At 40.0% G+C, this 19,942-nt stretch overlaps 2 protein-coding genes across 12 annotated transcripts in view; one reads left to right on the top strand and one right to left on the bottom strand.

Moving 5' to 3' along the window:
- The first annotated feature begins 668 nt into the window (after nt 1-668).
- Nucleotides 669-8,484, top strand: LOC119016579 (homocysteine-responsive endoplasmic reticulum-resident ubiquitin-like domain member 2 protein). Of its 2 annotated transcripts, none has more exons than XM_037092517.1 (9): nt 669-822; nt 1,276-1,603; nt 3,577-3,654; nt 4,552-4,662; nt 4,802-4,932; nt 6,063-6,179; nt 6,288-6,575; nt 6,664-6,778; nt 7,389-8,484. In XM_037092517.1, exons 2-9 carry the CDS (start codon nt 1,457-1,459, stop codon nt 7,554-7,556), a joined length of 1,155 nt encoding a protein of 384 aa, XP_036948412.1. In that variant the 5' UTR covers nt 669-822; nt 1,276-1,456; the 3' UTR covers nt 7,557-8,484. The 2 variants fall into 2 exon arrangements, with proteins under 2 accessions (XP_036948412.1, XP_036948411.1); XM_037092516.1 differs by having other exon boundaries at nt 4,549-4,662.
- Nucleotides 8,485-10,580: 2,096 nt separating this feature from the next.
- LOC119016578 (sodium bicarbonate cotransporter 3-like) overlaps nt 10,581-19,942 on the bottom strand; it is a 42,848-nt gene continuing 33,486 nt past the window's right edge. For 7 of the 10 annotated variants that reach the window (XM_037092505.1, XM_037092507.1, XM_037092510.1 and 4 more), the window contains 11 exons: nt 18,831-18,936; nt 18,375-18,536; nt 17,757-17,870; nt 17,232-17,393; nt 16,105-16,356; nt 15,806-15,874; nt 15,370-15,543; nt 14,953-15,090; nt 14,488-14,588; nt 13,387-13,503; nt 10,581-12,515 (listed from right to left, as the gene is read on the bottom strand). In XM_037092505.1, the coding sequence (XP_036948400.1) occupies nt 12,434-12,515; nt 13,387-13,503; nt 14,488-14,588; nt 14,953-15,090; nt 15,370-15,543; nt 15,806-15,874; nt 16,105-16,356; nt 17,232-17,393; nt 17,757-17,870; nt 18,375-18,536; nt 18,831-18,936 (1,477 nt within the window). In that variant the 3' untranslated portion in view covers nt 10,581-12,433. Of the gene's footprint in view, nt 12,516-13,386; nt 13,504-14,036; nt 14,086-14,487; nt 14,589-14,952; nt 15,091-15,369; nt 15,544-15,805; nt 15,875-16,104; nt 16,357-17,231; nt 17,394-17,756; nt 17,871-18,374; nt 18,537-18,830; nt 18,937-19,942 lie in introns of those variants that run through there. The other 3 variants (XM_037092506.1, XM_037092512.1, XM_037092511.1) reach the window with 3 other exon arrangements.

The raw sequence follows: 19,942 nt of genomic DNA, 5'->3' as shown, positions 1-19,942 counted from the left end.
CAATCATCAGCACTGCAATAAAAACCTGACAAGGCTATGTAATTAGTTATCATTATATTTTCTATATTTTCTAAGTCAATGTATAATGTTTATTGATTTCCATTTGTCAGACTTGCATTTGATTTATTGTAGCAAATTAATGAATAAAACATACTGATTGTTTTATAATAATGAGTACTAGTTATGAATTGTGATGTTTTTTTTCTGTTTGATAAAACCAGACAGGAAACTGTAGTCAAGCAGTGTTGTTACACTGTAATACCACCAGATGGCAGTCAAACTGAATCACTGCAGCCTCTGGACCTCCTCATGGCACACATGCCCCATACTAATAATCAGTCGATCACTTATTTAGTCAATGATTTGAAATTTTCGTTGTTGATTAACAGGTTTATGCTTGTATTTTCGTTGATCTTTTTGGTCTGAAACTACATGATTTTTTTTTTAAGAGGGAAGCTGATTCAAATTTATGATATTTATGTAGTTTGTGGTTGTTGAGCTGTAAAACATGCTATGAATAAAAAATATTAGATATTTTCTATTTAAGTGTATATAAATAGGGACACTTTTATTTGTACAAATAAATACTTTATTTAAACCTATTCAGTCAGGTCCATCGACTGCATAAGATATCCTATGGGTCCATGTCACTCTCTGCGGGCTGCACCTGACACTTCTACCAGTAGGTGGCGGTACTGCGCAGTACACGTTGAATCTGGACAACATCCCGAAATCCACCGAAGAAGAAGAAGAACGCCAGGTTCAGGCAGGGATTGGAGTTACAAGTAGGCTGTGTGTTTCGGTCACTGGGGGTCAACACAGGTGGGTTAACAAGAAATGTAACTCTTCTGTCTGAGACGGATATCTTTGTATAACTGTATCGCTTTATTTTGTCTAGCTGAGTACGCTAGCCAAGAACTTTTTCCGCTTGGTTCGACTGACACCAATGGCAGAAAATCCCATTGAGGCTAACGTTAGCTTAGCCAGTTGTCAAATACTCTTAATCAGGACTAGCTAGTTCTTCGGAAATGTTATATTTTGTCCCAGACGTGTCGTTACGTCTCTATCCGTCCTTCCAGCCGTGTTACGCTAGTTGTCATCACACGTTTGACGCGTTAAATGTGTGTTAGATACCGCAATCTAGCTAGTAACGGTGAATTATGTGTCAGATATAACGGTGTCGTTAGATTGCAATGCCAGATTGTCACTTGCTTATGACCCTGCTGAAATATTATTGAGGGCAAGCTAACCTCGTGTGTATCTTTGCCTCCTCAGGCTCTGTTCAGAAGGACTAGAAACACCTTGCAGCTGCAGCATTAGCAACGTCAAGCTATACATATCGTTAAATGTTGCTCCAATGGTACCAGGAACCCACTGTTAGCAGGTCTGTACCCAGTACTCTGACAGGGTAGTCCAGATTATTTTGTTTCCCACTGGAGGCAAATGGTTTTGAGTCATGGATCAAGGTGTTGTGGACAGTCCCGTTACACTAGTCATCAAGGCCCCCAACCAGAAGTACGATGACCAGACCATCAACTGTTACCAGAACTGGACCGTGGAGAAGCTCAAGGCACACCTGTCAGATGTCTACCCAAGTAAACCAGTGAGTCTGATTGCTGCCACTGACTATTTCTATGTTTCTCTGACCCATCCTGTTATCCTCTGTCAACCGTGCCAGCTGATCACCTTTGTTCAATCACAAGGAGTTACATTTTCTATGCTGTATTGGGAAATATCTTTCTTTCTTCTTTTTTTTTTATTCAAGAACATTAAGATCAACAATTGAAGTCAGAAAAACTTCTATTTCCCCTAACAGAAACATAACTTCCTAGCACACGACCAAGTTCACATCAGACATGTTTTGGGATGTTCACCTTGTTGCATAGTTGGACTTACTGAAAATGCAACATGTACATGATATGGATGGTAATAATTTTAAAATGGATATGATGGTGACAAAGATTTGTTGCATCAAATGCAGGCTTGTAACATAAGATTTGGTAAAAATAAATGTATGATAAAAAGTACACAGAACAAGTTTATCAAACGATACTCATTAAGCTTCTGCGGCTCCAGCATTTGGCATATCCATGATCATCTCTGCTTAAAGTGCCTTTTTTTGCCTTTTTATCTCCGCTGGTGGAAGTTGAGGTATATTTCCTTTCCTCAGTTAAGATTGTTGGATTGAGCCATGTAGTTGGCAGGAAATGAACTGAACACTCACAAATACATGACTGAACAAAAACTCCCTTGTTTTTGGAGATCAGTCCAGCTGTGAAGTTAAAAGCAAAATGTTCCTGTTGGGAAATTTGATCAGAGCGCAGCAGAAAGCATGTGATGTAAGAGGAACTAATGACGTCATCATGTAACAACATCATTTACTTGGTATAATTAGTAGGGCTGGTATGTGTGAATTTCCTCACCAAAATGATTGTTTCATGATACGATATCTGAGTAATCATCAAAATATGCTTAACATGTGTATAATTGCTCAAGAAAGCCGGTCTTGCCAGCTAAGGTACAGTCCTGTATTGACTACTAAGGATGTTGACTCATAAAAAGATATGTCCTAAACCTAAAATGAGTGAGTATTCCCAGTCTGCCTTCCTTCCACCAGTTTATTTATGCTTTGGCACATGAACCTTGGGGGAGTTCAGCTTTAAGAAGTGAGTTGTGTAAGAGTGGATCAAATACTGTTGACTGACAGGTGTAGTTAAATGTCAGATTTACCATTTCAGTCAGACTTGTGTTGAACAGTGTGGATTTGATATTTGAAACTGGAGCTGTGTTTGGGTTCTCACACAGCCACAGCCGACATTTTCCATTTAAACCTCTCTCACTGCTGTAATTCTGCCAAGCTTCCTCTGTTATTCATATTACTGCTTAGCTATCATAGACATGACACAGAACATTAACCTTGATATATCTTCTGAAGTAAAAGACGCTGAGTTCTCGGAAGTCGAAGCAGCTGTAAGAGCCTTGATTTCTGTAGATTTTGCGTCGCAGTGAAAGGAAGTTGTAGGCTGTATTGTTGTGCTAATCTGACTTTGCCCCTTTTTCCTCTCTGCTGCAGACTTGTTCTGATGCAATCATTGTAAACACAGACAGGGACAAACTGCTCCCTTGTTAAGCTGCATTGTAGTAACCTCTGTAAGGGCTGCACTTTTGTTAGTGTAATTTAATGGGCATAAACTGTGGAATGGTTAACAAAGAGGCACCTTGAACCCAGAATGAAAGATTCTCGGGTGCATGTTGGCCAAGGTTTAAAATAGGCAATTTTAAATTCCTGAATGGCTGCGCAGCGAATGAGGACACACTCTGACCTTGTTGTTGCACTGCACAGTTTAATCCACTGTTAAGACCCACTTATCCCAATTGAGGTTATTATGATCTCATCCTCATCACCGTGTCTTTTGGTGTCGTGATCTACATTACAAGTTTTCTGTTTTCCTGCTTGTTGTTGCACTGCTGTTTTCAGTGTTGGTTAGAAAATGCTTATAAAGGACAAACCGTATTCATGCTGATATACACGTCTCTCTCATGGCCCCAATTATCATTATAATTTTGGATTTTCAGAGCTCCAAAGACCAGAGGCTGGTGTATTCTGGGAAGCTGCTTTTGGATCACTTCACCTTGAAAGACGTGCTCAGAAAGGTAGGTTCCCTCTGCCTGAGGCGTCATATTCATTAGAGTGGATCAGGTTTAGTTATTTTAAATATAAGAAGCACATGAGTTGCATGATTCCAATGTTTTTGTAGCGGTATGGAGGATTGATTTCCCAGTTTGCTCTGAAGTAAATTTACTGGCCTAACCTCGACCCCATCTAACACCTTTGGGGGTCACATCGTGGACTATGAATCGGGCTTTATCGCACAGCATCTCCACCTGACCTCACTAATGCTTTCTGAATAGGAGCAAATTCCTGCAGCCATGAGTCAAAACCTTGTGGAAAGCCCTCTCAGAGGAGCAGAGGCTGTTCCATCAACATACTGATGGTCAGTGGTTTTGAAATAAGGTGTTCAGTTACACAAGAGCTGTAATTCACAATCTTTGTTTGGGTGTCACACACTGTTTTTTTTTTGTTAGTTATGGGGCATTCTTGCATCACAGTTCTCTCATTTAAAACTCAGTTCTTAATATTATGATCACTTGTAACTATTGAGGCTGGCTATACATCTGTTAAGGATGAAACAGCTGGACAGTCAGATGTAATGAACATTCAAAATATGCACTGTGTTAACATTCTGAGCGAGGTTGTTTCTTGAGTTTCAGTGAGGATGGCTGAGCATTGGAAGTAAGGTAGCAACAGTAACGGATTTTGACGTTCAAAAACCATCTTGAAAAGTGTCACAGTTTTACGGTATCATTAATAGGTGATCGGGTTATCAATTCACTCTTCACTTGTTCTAAATTGCCAAACTAGCCTGACTAGTTTTATTTTATGTTAAGCCAAGCCCTGTAAACTCATAAGGTTCAGAAGTTCTCCCTCTCTTTGAACATGCAGTACTTGGACTCTGTTTGATAATGAGCTGCATTTTGCGTCTACAGCAGGATGAGTACCATATGCTCCATCTGGTGTGCTCCTCTCGAACTCCTCCCAGCTCCCCGAAGCCCCCCCGCAGCCACAGTAACAAGCCTCAGGAGAACTCAGCTGGTCCCACGGTGGGTCAGCCACACGCTCCTCGCACCTTTTCCATTCATTTCATCAGCAGCGCTTTCCCTTTCATCATCCAGCTCACTGCATCAATCTGTACCTTCTTAAATGATTACTAATACTCAGAACTTGTTTTTCTTTCTACAGCCCCTTCAAAACTCTAACAGTCCCGTCACTGGTCAACATAGCCAGTCATCTACAGCAGAGAGCAGTGATGGACTCAGACAGCGAGCTGGCCCCTTCCCTGACCAACACATGTATCTACAGTATATGCACAGGTAAGCTTTGTGGACTGGTGAAAGAACTCATTCACCAACTACGCTTGCTTTAAACCCCTTTGAGTCATGCCCCTCATTAAGTAACTCTTTTTTACACAGCGAGCAAAAGGGAATTAAATTACAGTTGTAAATAAATGTCTTATTATGCTGGTGCACTGTGGGACATTACAAAATAAGCAGCAGGAATCTCGTTAATGAGCAAAATTGATGAGATGTGGGCGGGCGTGCTGCACACTCACAGTGGACATTAATCAAAGTTTTATTTGAAAAAATATGTTTAAAAATCCATCAGCGATGCAGCCTTTCGAGAGAGCACAGAGCTCCTTCTTTCCTCTGTTATATCATTAGATTTTCCATCTCACTGTTAGTGCTCACGGTGCTTGTTATGCCCACAGTTTGCCCAAGCTTGTGAACAAGCAGCGTAGGATCGTTTTAAAGGATTAAAATGTTTTATTGACAAATAATTTCACGAGTATATTTTCAGGGAAGAAATCTTAAGATCCTCACTGACGGATATTTTTCTGACAAAACAAACTAAATAATCAAACTCTTTTTTTTTGTTATTGAATAAACTGAATAAACAAACTGACCAAAAGGACAACACAATTTCATACTGTTTTACTGTGTATATATGTGGCGTACCCTGCCACCTCTCTAGCTTCAGTGTTCTGGGGACCTCAGGTTCCTCTGAGGACAGCTTTTTATTCAGATATGATTTATTTTTTAGATTTCTGAGTTCTACTCCAAAACTGCACAGTTCCCCGTCAACGAAAAACCAATGGCAGTCTGGAGGCCGGGCTAAAAAGTCACTGAGGTTTTCTGGGCCAGCCAAGATGAGGGCTGTAGGATCCAGTACTTCCCTCATTACACTCATAATACTGCGTGAACTAAGCTAACAAACGAAAATGTGAAAACTGGACTACCAGAAGCAAAAGGAATAGAAGCACAAACTAAGCAAAAAAAAGTAACAAAAACTTTAAGATGGTCAGAAGCAGCTGGTCACGAGCACCTGACGCCAAACTAGAATTAGAAAAATTGCGTCGGCTGTTTCTTGACGCCATAACTAATAATAACCCATTGTAAACACATTTAATGTATGTGTTTTTCTAATGCAGTATCTCTATTTGCAGCTGGAATCAGTACTCTCCACAGCCGACACCTCCCACAAACATGATGCCTGCTTATTACAACCCCATGACTCTAATGTGGTGGCAGCAGCTGTACGCTCGGCAGTACTTCCTGCATTAGTAAGTCCCGACATGTTTCTGTCCTTTTTATTTCTGGAGAATGTTTATAGAGGAATTATTCACACAGCACACGCTGTTGCCATCATCTATGTATCTGTCTCCATCCAGTCAGTTACTGGCTGCCTCCTCGCAGCACCTCAGGCCGGGCCAGCCCTCGGCTCAGTCCAACCAGCCCGATCCTCTGAGCCAGCGGCCTCAGGCGGACCGTCGCGGCAACCCGGAAGTCCAGATGAACGCCCAGGGAGGGGAGATCCTGAACGAGGAGGAGCTGAACCGGGACTGGCTGGACTGGGTGTACACATTTTCACGCGCCGCGATCTTACTCAGCGTAGTTTACTTCTACTCCTCCTTCAGCCGCTTCGTCATGGTGATGATGGCCATGCTGGTGCTTTACCTGTGAGTGCAGTTATGCTGTCTCACACCTGAGTCAGGCGTATGAAGAATTGAAGAGCAGATGATACTAGTAACTTGTTTCTGTCTGCAGGCATCAGGCTGGCTGGTTCCCCTTCAACCTGGAGAACGAGCTCCAGCTTCCTGGAGACGGAGCCAACCAGGACGACATGGAGGGAGAGCCGCAAAACCACGACTTACAAGAAATGGTAGCTGCCTGTCATCCATCTCTGCTTTTTACCAAGAGCGTAACCCAGAGCTGATGGGCTGATTTTATCTTTAGCCATGTTTGTCTCTGCGGTGCACAAGCTGTTCAGTGAGTTTCTAGTTTACAGATATTTAAAGGAAAACAACATTAAGCCTCCACATCTTGGTTAGAAATGCAGCTCAGATGAATTGAGTTATTGAATAAAAGTGACAAGAAGTGCTGGAACAATAAAATAATTGTAGTAATCGTTTAAAGCAACCTCAGGTAAAAATAGCAAACATTTGCTGTTTCCATGCTCTTAAGATCATTGTAAACTGAATATCTTTGTAAGCTAGAGACTTGCACAGAAATAAGAGTGGCAGATTCAGGCTCATTTTCTGGTTTTATAACCTAAATATTTAATTGAAAAATGATGAATGGATTTTTATTTTTTAATCAGTGAAGAAAATAACTTTCCGCTCACAGAGAACAAAATGCTTTTTTAAAATAACTTGTCTGAAAATTGAATTGAGTTTAAATAATGAACAACTCACTACAAAGTTGAATATGTCCCACATACAGTAGTAAGTCATGCTGAGTGTCCTCTGATAAATCCACTTTGTTTTGTACAGGAAGGAGGGCTGGATGATGGCTCGGACGACGAGGGAGACAGTGGAGAGGAAGGAGCAGAGGATCCAAACAGCGCCCCCAACACGGGCTTCCTGTCCTCCACGTGGTCATTCATCATCACCTTCTTCATGTCACTCATCCCGGAGGGACCGCCAAATGCTGCAAACTGAACCACAGCTCTCCACAGGAGCGCCACCTGTCTATAAGAGTAGGCTGAATGCCCTACCTGCTTCGGGAAACCGTTTCTGTTGCAATACAGTGTTAAAGTTTCCCTCTAGTCGACTTTACTACATATCTAAGACTTTGAGCCAAAACGCCAATGACTGATTGGTTGACTGATTGATTTATGCTGAAAAGAGAAAGATGATCACTTCATGTGGAGGTTTTTACTGTCAAATGACAGGAACTTTAGGTTAACTGCTATATACAAGGATTGCTAGTGATGCCCTCTAAACGTAGTCTGAATAATAAAAGTGTCTGCTAATGCATTTCTTTATGTAATTTATAAAATAAGGACGTCAGGCACATTTGTGAGAAGAAATAATTACAGCACTACTTTTGTTAAACAGTCTCTTTAGGTTTTTTTTGTAAGTGGCTGCAATATTTGTTGAAATAGTTTTCTTTGAATTGAAATGTTTTTGTAATTGTGGTTGTATCCAGATAACAAATTTTAAAAGGGGCCACTGTAGTCCAAAAGCTGATCATCTGTGATAACATACGTGAGCGAGTTTGTTCTGAGAGATGTTAAAAAATGTGTTTGAACACATTGTGTACTCTGTTGAAAAGTTCCCCCGAGTGATGTCTGCTGAAGAGAAGTGTGATTTTGTTTACTCAAGTGAAACGATGCACGCCTGATTCTCTGGCAGCCTGAAGGAACTGAGTGAAGTAGAAGAACTGGTGTTTAAAGTCATGTGGCAAAGAGACACTTAAAAAAAACCAAAACCTACTGTTAAATAAAACCACTGCCACTATTGAGAGGTCACGTAAGACAAGAACTTAAAACCTTTTTGAGTTTGTGAAAAATGGCTGCTGCTGTTACATTTTAACATGTTGTGTACCAATAATAATATTCATGTTTATTAAACCCTTCAATCATGGCGATGTGGTCGTGTGGTTTTAGATGTGAGGAAAATAACAAGCAAGCAACAGCGCCTACGAATCAGGCAGATCAAAACAGTCGCAAGTGTAATGACTTGAACGTGAACGTGAAGACGTTTAAGCTGAATCACGCTCATGAAGGAAGTCAAGTACATTTTTAAATCAAGGCCTCAAAAAAAAAAAAAAGACTGAAATGTCTGGAATTTTCTTGGCAAGTGCACAGACCTGATGTCTGTAAAGTAATGCTTACAGGGTGCGTACATCATTTACTCGAGCGGATTAGACCCCTGCTCAGGATTAGGTCCAAAATTAACAAGATTTTTTTTCCACACAAAGTGACGAAAATGTGACCTCACACAACCCTGAAGACGTCCAAATGAGTCAACTACATGAGGATATCTTAAAAAAGGCTTCATAAAATCACGATTTAAATGAAAATTCAACCCTTTCCAAGCTATCATCATGACACAGAAACATGTGAATTGGGACAACACATGGATAAGGGATGATGGAGTTAGAGTGATGTGTTTGAGCGAGGTGCTCAGCTGTTGTGGGAGACAGATCTCTGCTGCCACCTTTTGTCTCCAACATGAAAAAACAACCCTGGGTTTGTTAGAAACAGGGCAAAACCTCCACAGGATGCTTGTACATTTATCTAATTATGTTTCCTGTCATGTCAGTGTTTCGGCACTCAATGACTGGACACTTGCACCCATATATCTGTGATAAGATAAACTATAGCAGGAGTTATTAGCCTGGCTAATGATGGTGGAAGTATTCACATCCTTTACTTGAAAAATGTTGCTCCTGCACTGAAAATGTTATTATAGTAAAAGTATCATCAGGAAAGTACTTGAGGCACAAAAATAGCCCATGTAAAATATGTCTTATAAAAAATGTAAATGCCGTCAGAATTTCTGAGAGCCCAAAATGACACTTTCTAATTCTTTGAGTCTGTTTTAGTCGAAACCTCAAAATGATTACCAGTAGGAGCAGGATCAATGTCTACATTTGTGAGGCTGGCATATTAAAATGTTTCACCGAAATGATTATTATCAAATCAAATCACCATCACTTCATTTTTGCTTCAGCTGTGCTCATGTATTTTCTATTCAGAACCCTGATTTGTCAAGTAGCTAGTAACTAAAGCTGAAGGCACTAAAGGCAATTGTTACACAGTAATACATATTTCTCTCATAAATTACAAGTACCTTAAATTTGTCCAGTACTTAAAAGTATCGATATTAATGAGGTAATAGTACAACTCAGAAACATTTATCTGTTCCATTTCTGAATAAACAAGCTGTTCCCAGAAGACAATCAGGTCCCCAAAACACTATTTTTGAAGCTAGAAAAGTGGCAGGGTCCGCCACATATGAACAAAGTATAATTGTGTGAACTTTGTGTGGTCCTTTTAGGTCAGTTTGTTTACTCAGTCATGAAAAAGAGATTATTTACTTAGCTAACTAATGATATAGGTATTAACTGGCTGAGTTGTTCTCTCAGTATAACCGGAGTACCGTTTTGCTTCTTCACCGCCCAAAAAATGACCACACCGAGGCAAGGAGCTCACCATGTATTCACTTTTATTGCTTTTGCACCAATCGGCAATGACAGAAAAGTCATCATTCAAGCTAACAACAGGACGCTCTGTGCTTCACTGATGTTGTGTGTCTGTACATCAGAACAAATGCATTCTTGTTCAGTGATGTTGGAGTGATGAAGGGTAACACATCCACCTTGATGACAGTTTCTCCGCCACTATAAGCTAATGGATATATATACTATACATATATATATATATATATATATTGAAACTGATTTCATGTGAAAATAGGGTCTTTTTCATCAAAATAAACATTGTTATGACATTATTAGTACTTTGTTGTTTAATGTTCAGTCCACTAATGATTCAACTGATCAGACAACTCATTTCATATCAAATATATGTGAAGGGAAGAGAAATATTCGTGAGTGAACTCAAACTTTTCAAAAATATAAGTTTGGCAGAACAGCTTAATTAACCTTTGATGTCGATGGTGCCACAATTTCACATTCACTGACACCCCCCGTCCCAAAAAAAAACAGTACCTTAATATAGTTTACAGCTTTTTTATGTTGTGAGCAAATACTAGAGCTGTGACAGTAGAACACACACATAGAAACAGTATTCAGAGTACATCTGTAAAAGGAGGACGAACCGAGTAACATCGCTTTGAGTCGGTAGCTCAGGCTACGACTGTCACATGGACGTGGACTAACACTACGACATACAAAAGCCTCTGCAAGCTCTCTGAGCCGTGTACTGCTTCACTCTCGTAAAATGAGTGATCTGTCTTTGGCATTTGTGCGCCACTGTACACCTGCTCTGAACACTTCAATTATCAGTACATGACTTGCAACACAAAGCGCTCCGACAAGGCACGTAAGCTATTGTCTGTATATTTCACTGTAGCTACACACAGACAGCTGATGAAACCGACACATTGTCCTCTGCCCGGGTTCACGAGTTCATACATGACACAGTATGGGATACTTATTGCTAAAACACGACTGCACTTAGCAAAATAAGAACAACTTCATAGAATAGAATAGGTTTTCTTACATTTACTGTAGAAATATTTGCATAAAATGATTTGCAACAAATTATCTTTACACCACACACACACGCACGCACACACACACACACACTATTACTAACAATAATACAGACAGTATAAAAACCAGGTGCAACTAACCGGGGTCACGAATAGTCTCTTTTTTTTGTTTTGCACCTTGTTATATTTTATGATTTACAGCATTTATTAAAAATAGTTGTGATACCAGCGATGAAACGGAATACAGTGGACAGTTAATTATCACCACCTTGTGACAAAAGTGACCGCAGCCAGAAATCAGTCAAGATTCCTGAGTTGTTTAACTGACATTTGAACAACAGCTCTATAGGAACGGTGGGAGGAGTTTTATGAACACACTGTCATCCATTTCAGATAAGAAACTATACTGACAAAGTGCTTACTGTACAGTACAGACTTCATATGGCCTCTGAAGTAGGTTTTCTATGTTACAAATGAAAAGAACATAGTATACATACATACATACATACATACATACATACATAATATTTCTATAACATCACATAGAATATGAACAGTGAGGTTTATAAGGAAAACAACTGACCAACTAATGAGCAGCAATATTAATACTGAGTGTCGCCCTGCAGACAGCAGAGATGATTCATGAGCGAGTTCTACAAACACGTTTGCAGTAGTACTGTTGTGTTGTAGTGTCTGTATGTACCTCTGTTTTGGTTTGTGCCAGACTCCTTATGAAATATGATCAATCTGACACTGACAGTACCTGAATGGCTTTAATCAAATGGGGTTTGTGAAGCTGGTATTGGTGAATCTTGAAATACATGGAAACAAACAGTGCAGGACAGCTCATGACGTGTGAGCGTCAAAAAACCCAAAAAATATACAGTACTGGAAACAACTTAAATAAGAAGGAGTAAAATTGAAATCAAAATATACAGTGGGTTAATAAGCAAAATTGAATTCACACAGTCCAAGATCCCCACCAGTGAGGCCCGTTCCTTTGGCATCTGTGGCTTTACTGGATGACAAATTGCTATTTTGAGAGAGTTCCTAAACAGTGAGTGTCGGTGGGCAGTTACAGCAGATTTTCTTCATTCCTCCCTCGGAGAATGCGTGCTCTACAGTACGTAGTGATGGCAGCGGTTTGTACATGTGCTTCACACTTCCAGACTCGAGTGGAGTAGGACTCACAGCCCTGGGGGAGCTCGCCTGCTGCCCTGAGGAAGGGAACTCCGCAGGCAGGTTGTGCTGCTCCAGTTCTATGCCCCCTTTGCCACGAAGATGGTGCCCGTCGGCGGGCCGGAGTGTTGCGCGGGAGGACGTGTCAGGAGGGTAAGGAGCGCCTCCCTTTATCACAGGAAGGTCTCGACGGTGGAACTTCCTCCTGGTGTATCTGGACTGACGTCGACTCTAACGCAGGCCACCTTCTCCTGGCTGTTTTACAGGAAAAAAGAAGATAAGGGCGAAAGTGAGCAAGTGCAAATTCATGAGGGTGCAAAGGGTGGAGAGGAATGGCAAATGTGAAATCTTGTCAGAAAGAGAAGATTTTACCCCCCACAGTGCACCTTGTTAATGATGGGGCTTCTGTAAGGACTGTACTAAAATAAAATAAAATAAAATCCTGCTCTTAATTGCTTTTTTAATTCAAATTTGACAGATTGAATTTGTCAGCATACACATTTATTAAGCTTTTAATTAATTTGCTTCTTAGAGGAGACATATTGTGCTTTTTAATTTCTTTTTCCTTTCCTTCTGTGTTTTATGTAGGTTCTAGTACATGTCAAAGATTTTGAAAGTCAAAAAAGGCTCCTGAAACGCCTCGTCAGTAAGCCCACTCTTATTTTCCACAATATCTTGACATCACACTATCTCAGCATGTCACACATTTGCATTATTAATGCCTAGCTGCTAGACTGGCACAGAAGAATAGATTAAGCACAGCTGGTTCTGCTGTTGTTGTTAAACCTGAAAATGAGCATAATATGTCTTCTTTAAGTCAGAGCCTTAGGTGTTAAAGGAAACAATTCAGTTTATAACACTCACAATTGTATTTTCTATTGGCTTCTACTTAACAGTGCTAATTTAATGTCATTTTAAAATCCTGCTTTTTATATATTAAATATATCTTCTACCTTCCAGGCAGCAATACACCTCAGTTTATTTCACTACAGTTCAAAAATAATCTTGCTTAAATTCATTAACTTCATTTCCAAGTCATTTTTTATCGTTAACGTTGTATCATCATGTTAAAGTAATGCAGTTGGGAGTAGGGGCTCTGGGAAACTCCAGTAGATGGCATAGCTACCTTCCACTACGCTTCACAGGTTGGGCAAATGACTCTGCACTCGAGTTCACGGCTTTCCATGCTGCAGTTTTGGCCATTTCATCAGAGATATTTACAACCAACGGGTCAGAATCAGAACTACATGCCAAAATGCGCACACACACACACACACACACGCACACACACACACGCACGCAAGCACACACAAACATGAAACACAAAGAGAAGACAGGCATGTGGACATCAAATCAGTGGAGAGGTTCAGTGCAGGACAGTTCAAACGAGCAGACACAAACATGCATATAAATAAGAGATCAAAACAAATCCACAGCACAAAATGGCTGACCAGACGGCCACATATACTTTGTTCCATGTTAACACGTATTAAGAGATGTGGGCCTTTTGCATGAGAGGCAAAAGTTGTCATGAGTTGATTGTGTAGACAAAATTAGTTGGACATAGGATAGGATTATATCAACTAAACTTTTTTTTTTAAATCACAGACCATTTTCAGAACACACAAAGCAGTGTGCTTTAAAGCCAGTGTTTCAGTTTTTTTAAATGGCTGACAGTTTTGGCCATGCGTTGACTGTCTGAGGATCGGTGAGAAGGGTTAGAAGAACACAGCCACGTGGGTCAGATGTTTTGCATCGGACACACTGCCCTGCTACCTCGTTTTCCATTGGGAGGCTTTCAGTCACTAGTCCTATTCTGTATGATCTGTTCAGGATGGACATAATAACACACAGCTGACCACCAGTGGCAGAATATCACCATCCCAAGTTGTGCATGACAACGTAATGCATCAGACGATAAAATAAGTTTATTATTTACTATAAACTAAATCTAAATTGTTTCTTAAAGTTTCTGGACTATTTTCTTGGATCATATCAGCCAGAGAGGCATTGACTGGGGGCCAAGTCTTTTGGTAGCTATATAAATTATGTGTAGTCCATAAAGAATTTTAAGTTTAAATGTACTCTGCTTCCTCATAAGAGCCAGACCGTAAAGTTAAAAAAATACAATCATAAAAGATTAGATTTTTATCATGATACACTACTGTACAATTTTCGATTTAAAGAAATGGGCATCAACGCGTGCTTTGTGTGGTGCACCACTCACCTCCCTGAGAGCGTTTTCACTGGGATAGTGAGCAGGTTTGAGCTTTCCAAGCTGACCTTGAGCCCCATCTCCTCTACCTGCTGCAGTCTGGACTCTGCTTCCTGAATAAAAACAGTGTTGAAAGCTTAAATTACAAATCATTCATGACTGCAGTGAGACACCACACTGGAAAAACACTGTTATGTTAGAATGTTTTTTTCATAAATTTGTATGCACATCATTTTTGATGGCTGGCTCTTCGGGTTGGGTTTTATGAGATGACCTCGTTTTGTGTTCACACATAGCCTACAAATGATTTGAGAGTCTTTTGGTTATTTATTTATTTTCTATTCAGTAATATGTGCTTTTAAGATGATGGATGGATGGATGGAATATGTGCTTTTATTTGTGACCTGAAAACTAAATTTCAGTAGGGAAGCAGAAACAAGAAAAAGAAAAAAACAAACAAAAACAAAAAAATTTTACCAGTTTTTCACGCGCTTTCTTTTTCTTGTCATCCTCTTTCTTTTTCTTGCTTTCTGGCATCAAGTCATCCAACCAACTCAGTTCTCTCTTGGTGAAGAAAAAGTCTAGAAGCTTACGGATGAACACCAGCGCCAGAACCTGGGGACACATATGAGGAATCAATTAATCGTTGATTTAATGTCCAAAAATTGAAGATATAGCAAATAAAACACAAAGTATTTTCATCATATGAAGATGAACATAATTATGTAACACAGTGATATAAGGGATTTCTTTTAATCATATTATAGCTGAAATACACTCTTCTGTGTTGTGACAGTTAACTTGAAAGGGTGAGGCTGAATATTTATCTTTAGCATACAGTGTAAATGCAAAGAGACTAAAGGTGTGACAGTCTTTGGGGTTTGAGGTCATTACCATCATGGGAAACACAACAGCTGCTGCAGAGGCCTTGATGACCCAGAGCAGCACCAGACAGGTGAGCTGCACCAGAGTGAAGCTGTGGACCTTCCACAGCGGCACATAGCGCAAATAGATCAGGTCGGGCTGGTGCTTGGCAGGCATGCCAAACAGCTTGATTCTGTCAAAGAACTACAAAGAAAATAAAGCAAAGAGAGTTAGTGAGTGAAAGAGGTAGGTAATGCAATTAACAACTGCTGGATAAATGAGGAGGGTAAAAGGGGAAAATTCAATACATTATTCAGAGGAGGGAACACATTTAACAAAAGCTTTTAGGGGTTTTGAATTACAATCAAAGGTTTGAAATTACAAGTAGAAAACTCATCTTAAATTCACATCTGTTCAGAAAAAAAAGAGCAAAACATCTCCAAAGGCCAGCAGAGTAGAGTCTTACCTGAATGCCTTTAAGGGAGGATACACCCATGTAGAGAAAGACTCCATACAGGACTGGCATAGGAATGAACTGTGAAGAGCAGAAGTGAAGTGGCACAATATAAACCTTCAAGTCAACTTACAGGTCAGGAAAGAAAAGCACAAAATAAGAAGGTAGACTAGTAAAAACATTTGCAACATCAACAGATAACTCCCTCGGCACATGTTGACAACTTCAATAAACTTCTCATTCAGGATGATTTAACATTTTATGTCATTTTTTCCCCTTCAAATATTATCTGAGCAGTTCCAGGATCTCACCTTCAGCGCTGAGGTCATGAAAACAGAACAACCCATGAGGACAAAGATCATGAATCCAGTGACCCGCTGCTCCCGTATGCCCAGGAACTTGGGCTGTTCTCCTGGAGCAGAGCAGCCAGACTCCAGCTTCAGGCTATTAACGTGGGAGATGGAGAGGACAGTTGCCGCCACAAACCATGGCAGGCCCATAATGGAGCACACACCCAACATAATTGCCACTACAAGCAGGTCCAGGTGATAGCCACAGCCTTTCTGTAGGATACATGGGGCCACAAGAGAGAGCAAGTAAGTTAGAGAGACAGCTAAGCAGTAATGAGAAATAAAGATTCGGGTAGCAAGTCCTCAGGCAACTCTGTCCATCCATACTTTGGAATTGCAAATCTTTGCCTTGTGAATTTTTAAGGTAGACTGAATTTAACAGCCGTGTAGGATCCAGAGGCATAAAAATAACTAGGTAGAACTTGAAGGAGACAATGATTCAGGCATTTCTGTGATGAACACAGCAGCAGAGGAACAGAGAAGATTATAATTAAGGCTGACAGAAAAGGAAAGAGAAGACTGTTGAGAGATGAATGAGCTACAGATGAATACAGAGTATTAGAGATAGAGGGAGAGCAAGCTAGAGGCAGCACGAGCATGAGCAACAAGTTTACAGAAGATTTAAAAGGCAGACAGAAATAGAGTTTAGTTCAAGGCTTTTAGCCCATGATGTTTTACAAAATAAAGTCTATGCAGGTCACATGCAGATTGCGTTCATTATATGATTGAGTTTTGCCTGCAAGAGATATAATACAGTTAAACGTATGTAACTATATGCATGTTCAATTATATTTGTTACTTTCCAAATGATTACACTCTGATTCATAATGAAATTTAAATAATAATAATAATAATAATAATAATAATAATAATAATAATAATAATAATAATAATAATAATAATAATAATAATATGAATGAAAGATTTAGATTTTTTATGATTTTCTGATCCTCCCTCATTAGTCTTAGATGCTGCAAAGCTGCAGGTTGCACTGCAGGATATCTAATAAGGGATAGACACCACACACAAAACTAGAAAAATGTTTAGGATACTATAACACCACCAAACGGCACACTGGCATGCCTGACCTTGAGCTTGTGCTCCTTGCGGTTGATGATGACCGCAGTGATTTGCTGGTCCATAAAGATGAGGATGGTGCAGAGCAGGGCGGGAAGTGCAGCCACCAGCAGCGTCCACCAGGGGTTTTCTCCTAACGGGTCCATCAGCCAGCCTCGGTTCTTTGAAGTTGGCTGCAGTTAAAAGGTAGGGATGTTCTACATTTAGTAAATTAGGCATCAAATTTGTTGAAAATATTTGATGATGTGAAAATGGATTAATTGTTTTTGAAAAAGCAGGTATGTCACTTATTTAGAAGTCTTTACTTCATTCTGCTATTTCTCTGTGGTGTTCCTTATGTCAAATCCGTACATTCAAAAATGCATTTGGTAATAACAGAAATGATTTACTTGAGCTCCTCTAAAAATCTTGGGGATGGGGGGGGCTAACATCTGAGCTAGCGTTTCCTTTTGAAAAACCAGGAAGGAATATTCTTTCGCTTCCAAAATAGGGATGCATTTACATATATAGAAAAGACGTAATTAATAGAGGCCTACCTCAAAGCGGTCAGGGACATTCAGTTTAGGAGAGGGGATCCCCATTAGATAGTCCACCAGCACCATGATCATGATGGTTATAAACACAGCGAAGTCACTGATAGTGGATCGCACCTACAAAACAGACACAAGCGAGCAACACGTGCAGCCGAGCATGAACATTACTTTCTACTGTCACTGATACCAACAGTCACAAAATAGAGGAGCTGCTAAAATATCAATACAGTCTTTAATTTCAGGTCACTGTCGGAGAGCTACCAAAGTGACAATTACATTTGTGTTAACAGCAAAAGCATAACATTTCAAACAATACCAGCAGCTTCCCACACAGGACAAAATGTGATAATGGACAGCGGGTACTGTGTGGGAGGATGCAAGAAGATTTCTTCTTTCTGTACATTGAGTCTGAGTCAGTGTAAACATTTACACAGTCTGAGATGCTTTAGGCTGGATATAAAAACTATGTGTGCACTGAGATGTTGAAAGACACCCCATGTCGATATTTATTTTTAATCTGTAATATAAAGTATTACACAACTTTATGTTGGTAGAGAGGGTAGATGTTTAAACAGTAGTAAACAAGACAAAACATGATGAACAAAAAACAAAACATCTCACCTTAGTGGGAAAATATCTCTCTGTCTTAAACTGCTTAAGGAAGGAGGACAGGAAGAAGGTGGTGAAGAAGAGGATGATGGACCAAAAGAGAACATCTGGGATGTAGGGCCCGTGATGACCACACGCAGCACCTACAAACTCCCCATGGAGATTCTTGCACATCTATAGAAAACAGCATTAGGTGAGTACAGTGACATGAATTGATAGGCTGCTCCTTTACTGACAGGAAGTTTGGCAGAAGGTTATTTGGCCCCATGGTTATGTTAGTGATACAAGCAGTAGCAGGATTGAGCTCTAGTGTGAACATGTCTGACTTCATCTGTAAGACTGAGTGAGTTTGAGTAAGTGCGAGAAACTATGTACAAAGCTGACTGTTTGCTCATTACATCCTACACATTTGAAGTGTGGGAGTGAATCCCACATGTCACACTGGAAATAACTGTGTGCTTGTCTCACCGAAACATTGAGGCTGCTCCAGGGGATGGAGTCTGGGCTGTATCCTGTGTTGTTCCACTGCTGGATGAGGTTTTCAGTGGTGTTGATTGGTGGAGAGCACTGACACCTGTGGACAAGAGAACAAACGCTAAGGGAAAGAACATTTGCTTATCTTAAGATGGAAAACACTTGGGTTCATTTTAAAGTTGATTAAAACTACAGGCTGCAGCAAATCTGCTAACATAAGTTGTTTTTAAATGTGTTATTTCGCAAGGGAGTAATTTTCATTTCAGCTCAGGGGAAGACTTTTACTGTTGAGCAGCTAAAGCCACTACAATTACAGCCTTCAGCAACAAGAACAGTGTGATCCTAACGGAATAATATTTATGTGGGCATAATACACCCTCAGCACTTAACATGACATCTCGACAGGGTTGCCACAGTGATGGAATTTCCCCACTGACTAGTAATCATGTGGCAACACACCAGTAATACCTGGTACAACATTTATTTACAAGAAAAGACTCCCACTATCTGTGCTAAAGATAATGCTAATGCAAACCAAACAGTCTGTTCAGCAGCAGCTTTACATTTGAAGGCATTTAACTGGCAAAACACAAATTTTCTTTTATTTTGCAGCAAGTTAGACACAGGATTGAAAGACTGGCCTTGTCTACTGCTATGGTTCATTAAAAAATGTGTCTACAGAGCAAAACAATGTTCAGTTTCAGCATTTGTTGACAGATGATCAATTTTAAATATGTATATACAGTTTCATTTAGTCTGTGGGAGTAATGGAACAAGAAGAAGCTGTTAGATGAAGAGCTTCAGGTGACAGGTGGTGGCCCCGCTGTGGCTTAGAGCATACACCTGTAGCAGTTTATGATGGCAGTAGGCAAGTAATTGTTGCTTGGAACATCATTTACCGTAGTAAGCCTACATCTGGTTGAGAATAGTGTATTAAAAAAGACATGTTTGCGTCAATTCGGCCACGTAGCAATGATTACCTTTTATTAGATCTAATTCATTACTAAGCAAATAATTCAAAATGAAACTGTATATAAATATGGTAAACATAGTCAAACAAGAAAAGCATTGAGCTGAAGTGGTTGTTACTTCATGAGATGCTGTTT

This window comes from Acanthopagrus latus, chromosome 3, assembly GCF_904848185.1.
Source record: "Acanthopagrus latus isolate v.2019 chromosome 3, fAcaLat1.1, whole genome shotgun sequence".
Taxonomy (NCBI): Eukaryota; Metazoa; Chordata; class Actinopteri; order Spariformes; family Sparidae; genus Acanthopagrus; species Acanthopagrus latus.
The sequence above is the reverse complement of the archived record's forward strand: the minus strand, read 5'-3'. Positions and strand labels throughout refer to the sequence as shown.

What these genes read in the sequence shown, in the direction of transcription:
- LOC119016579 (XM_037092516.1), top strand. Translation starts at nt 1,457, where the DNA reads ATGGATCAAGGTGTTGTGGACAGTCCCGTTACACTAGTCATCAAGGCC. An exon ending in TGAAAGACGTGCTCAGAAAG is followed by an intron (nt 3,655 to 4,548) that starts GTAGGTTCCCTC and finishes TTGCGTCTACAG; the next exon opens with CAGGATGAGTACCATATGCT. An exon ending in CGGCAGTACTTCCTGCATTA is followed by an intron (nt 6,180 to 6,287) that starts GTAAGTCCCGAC and finishes GTCTCCATCCAG; the next exon opens with TCAGTTACTGGCTGCCTCCT.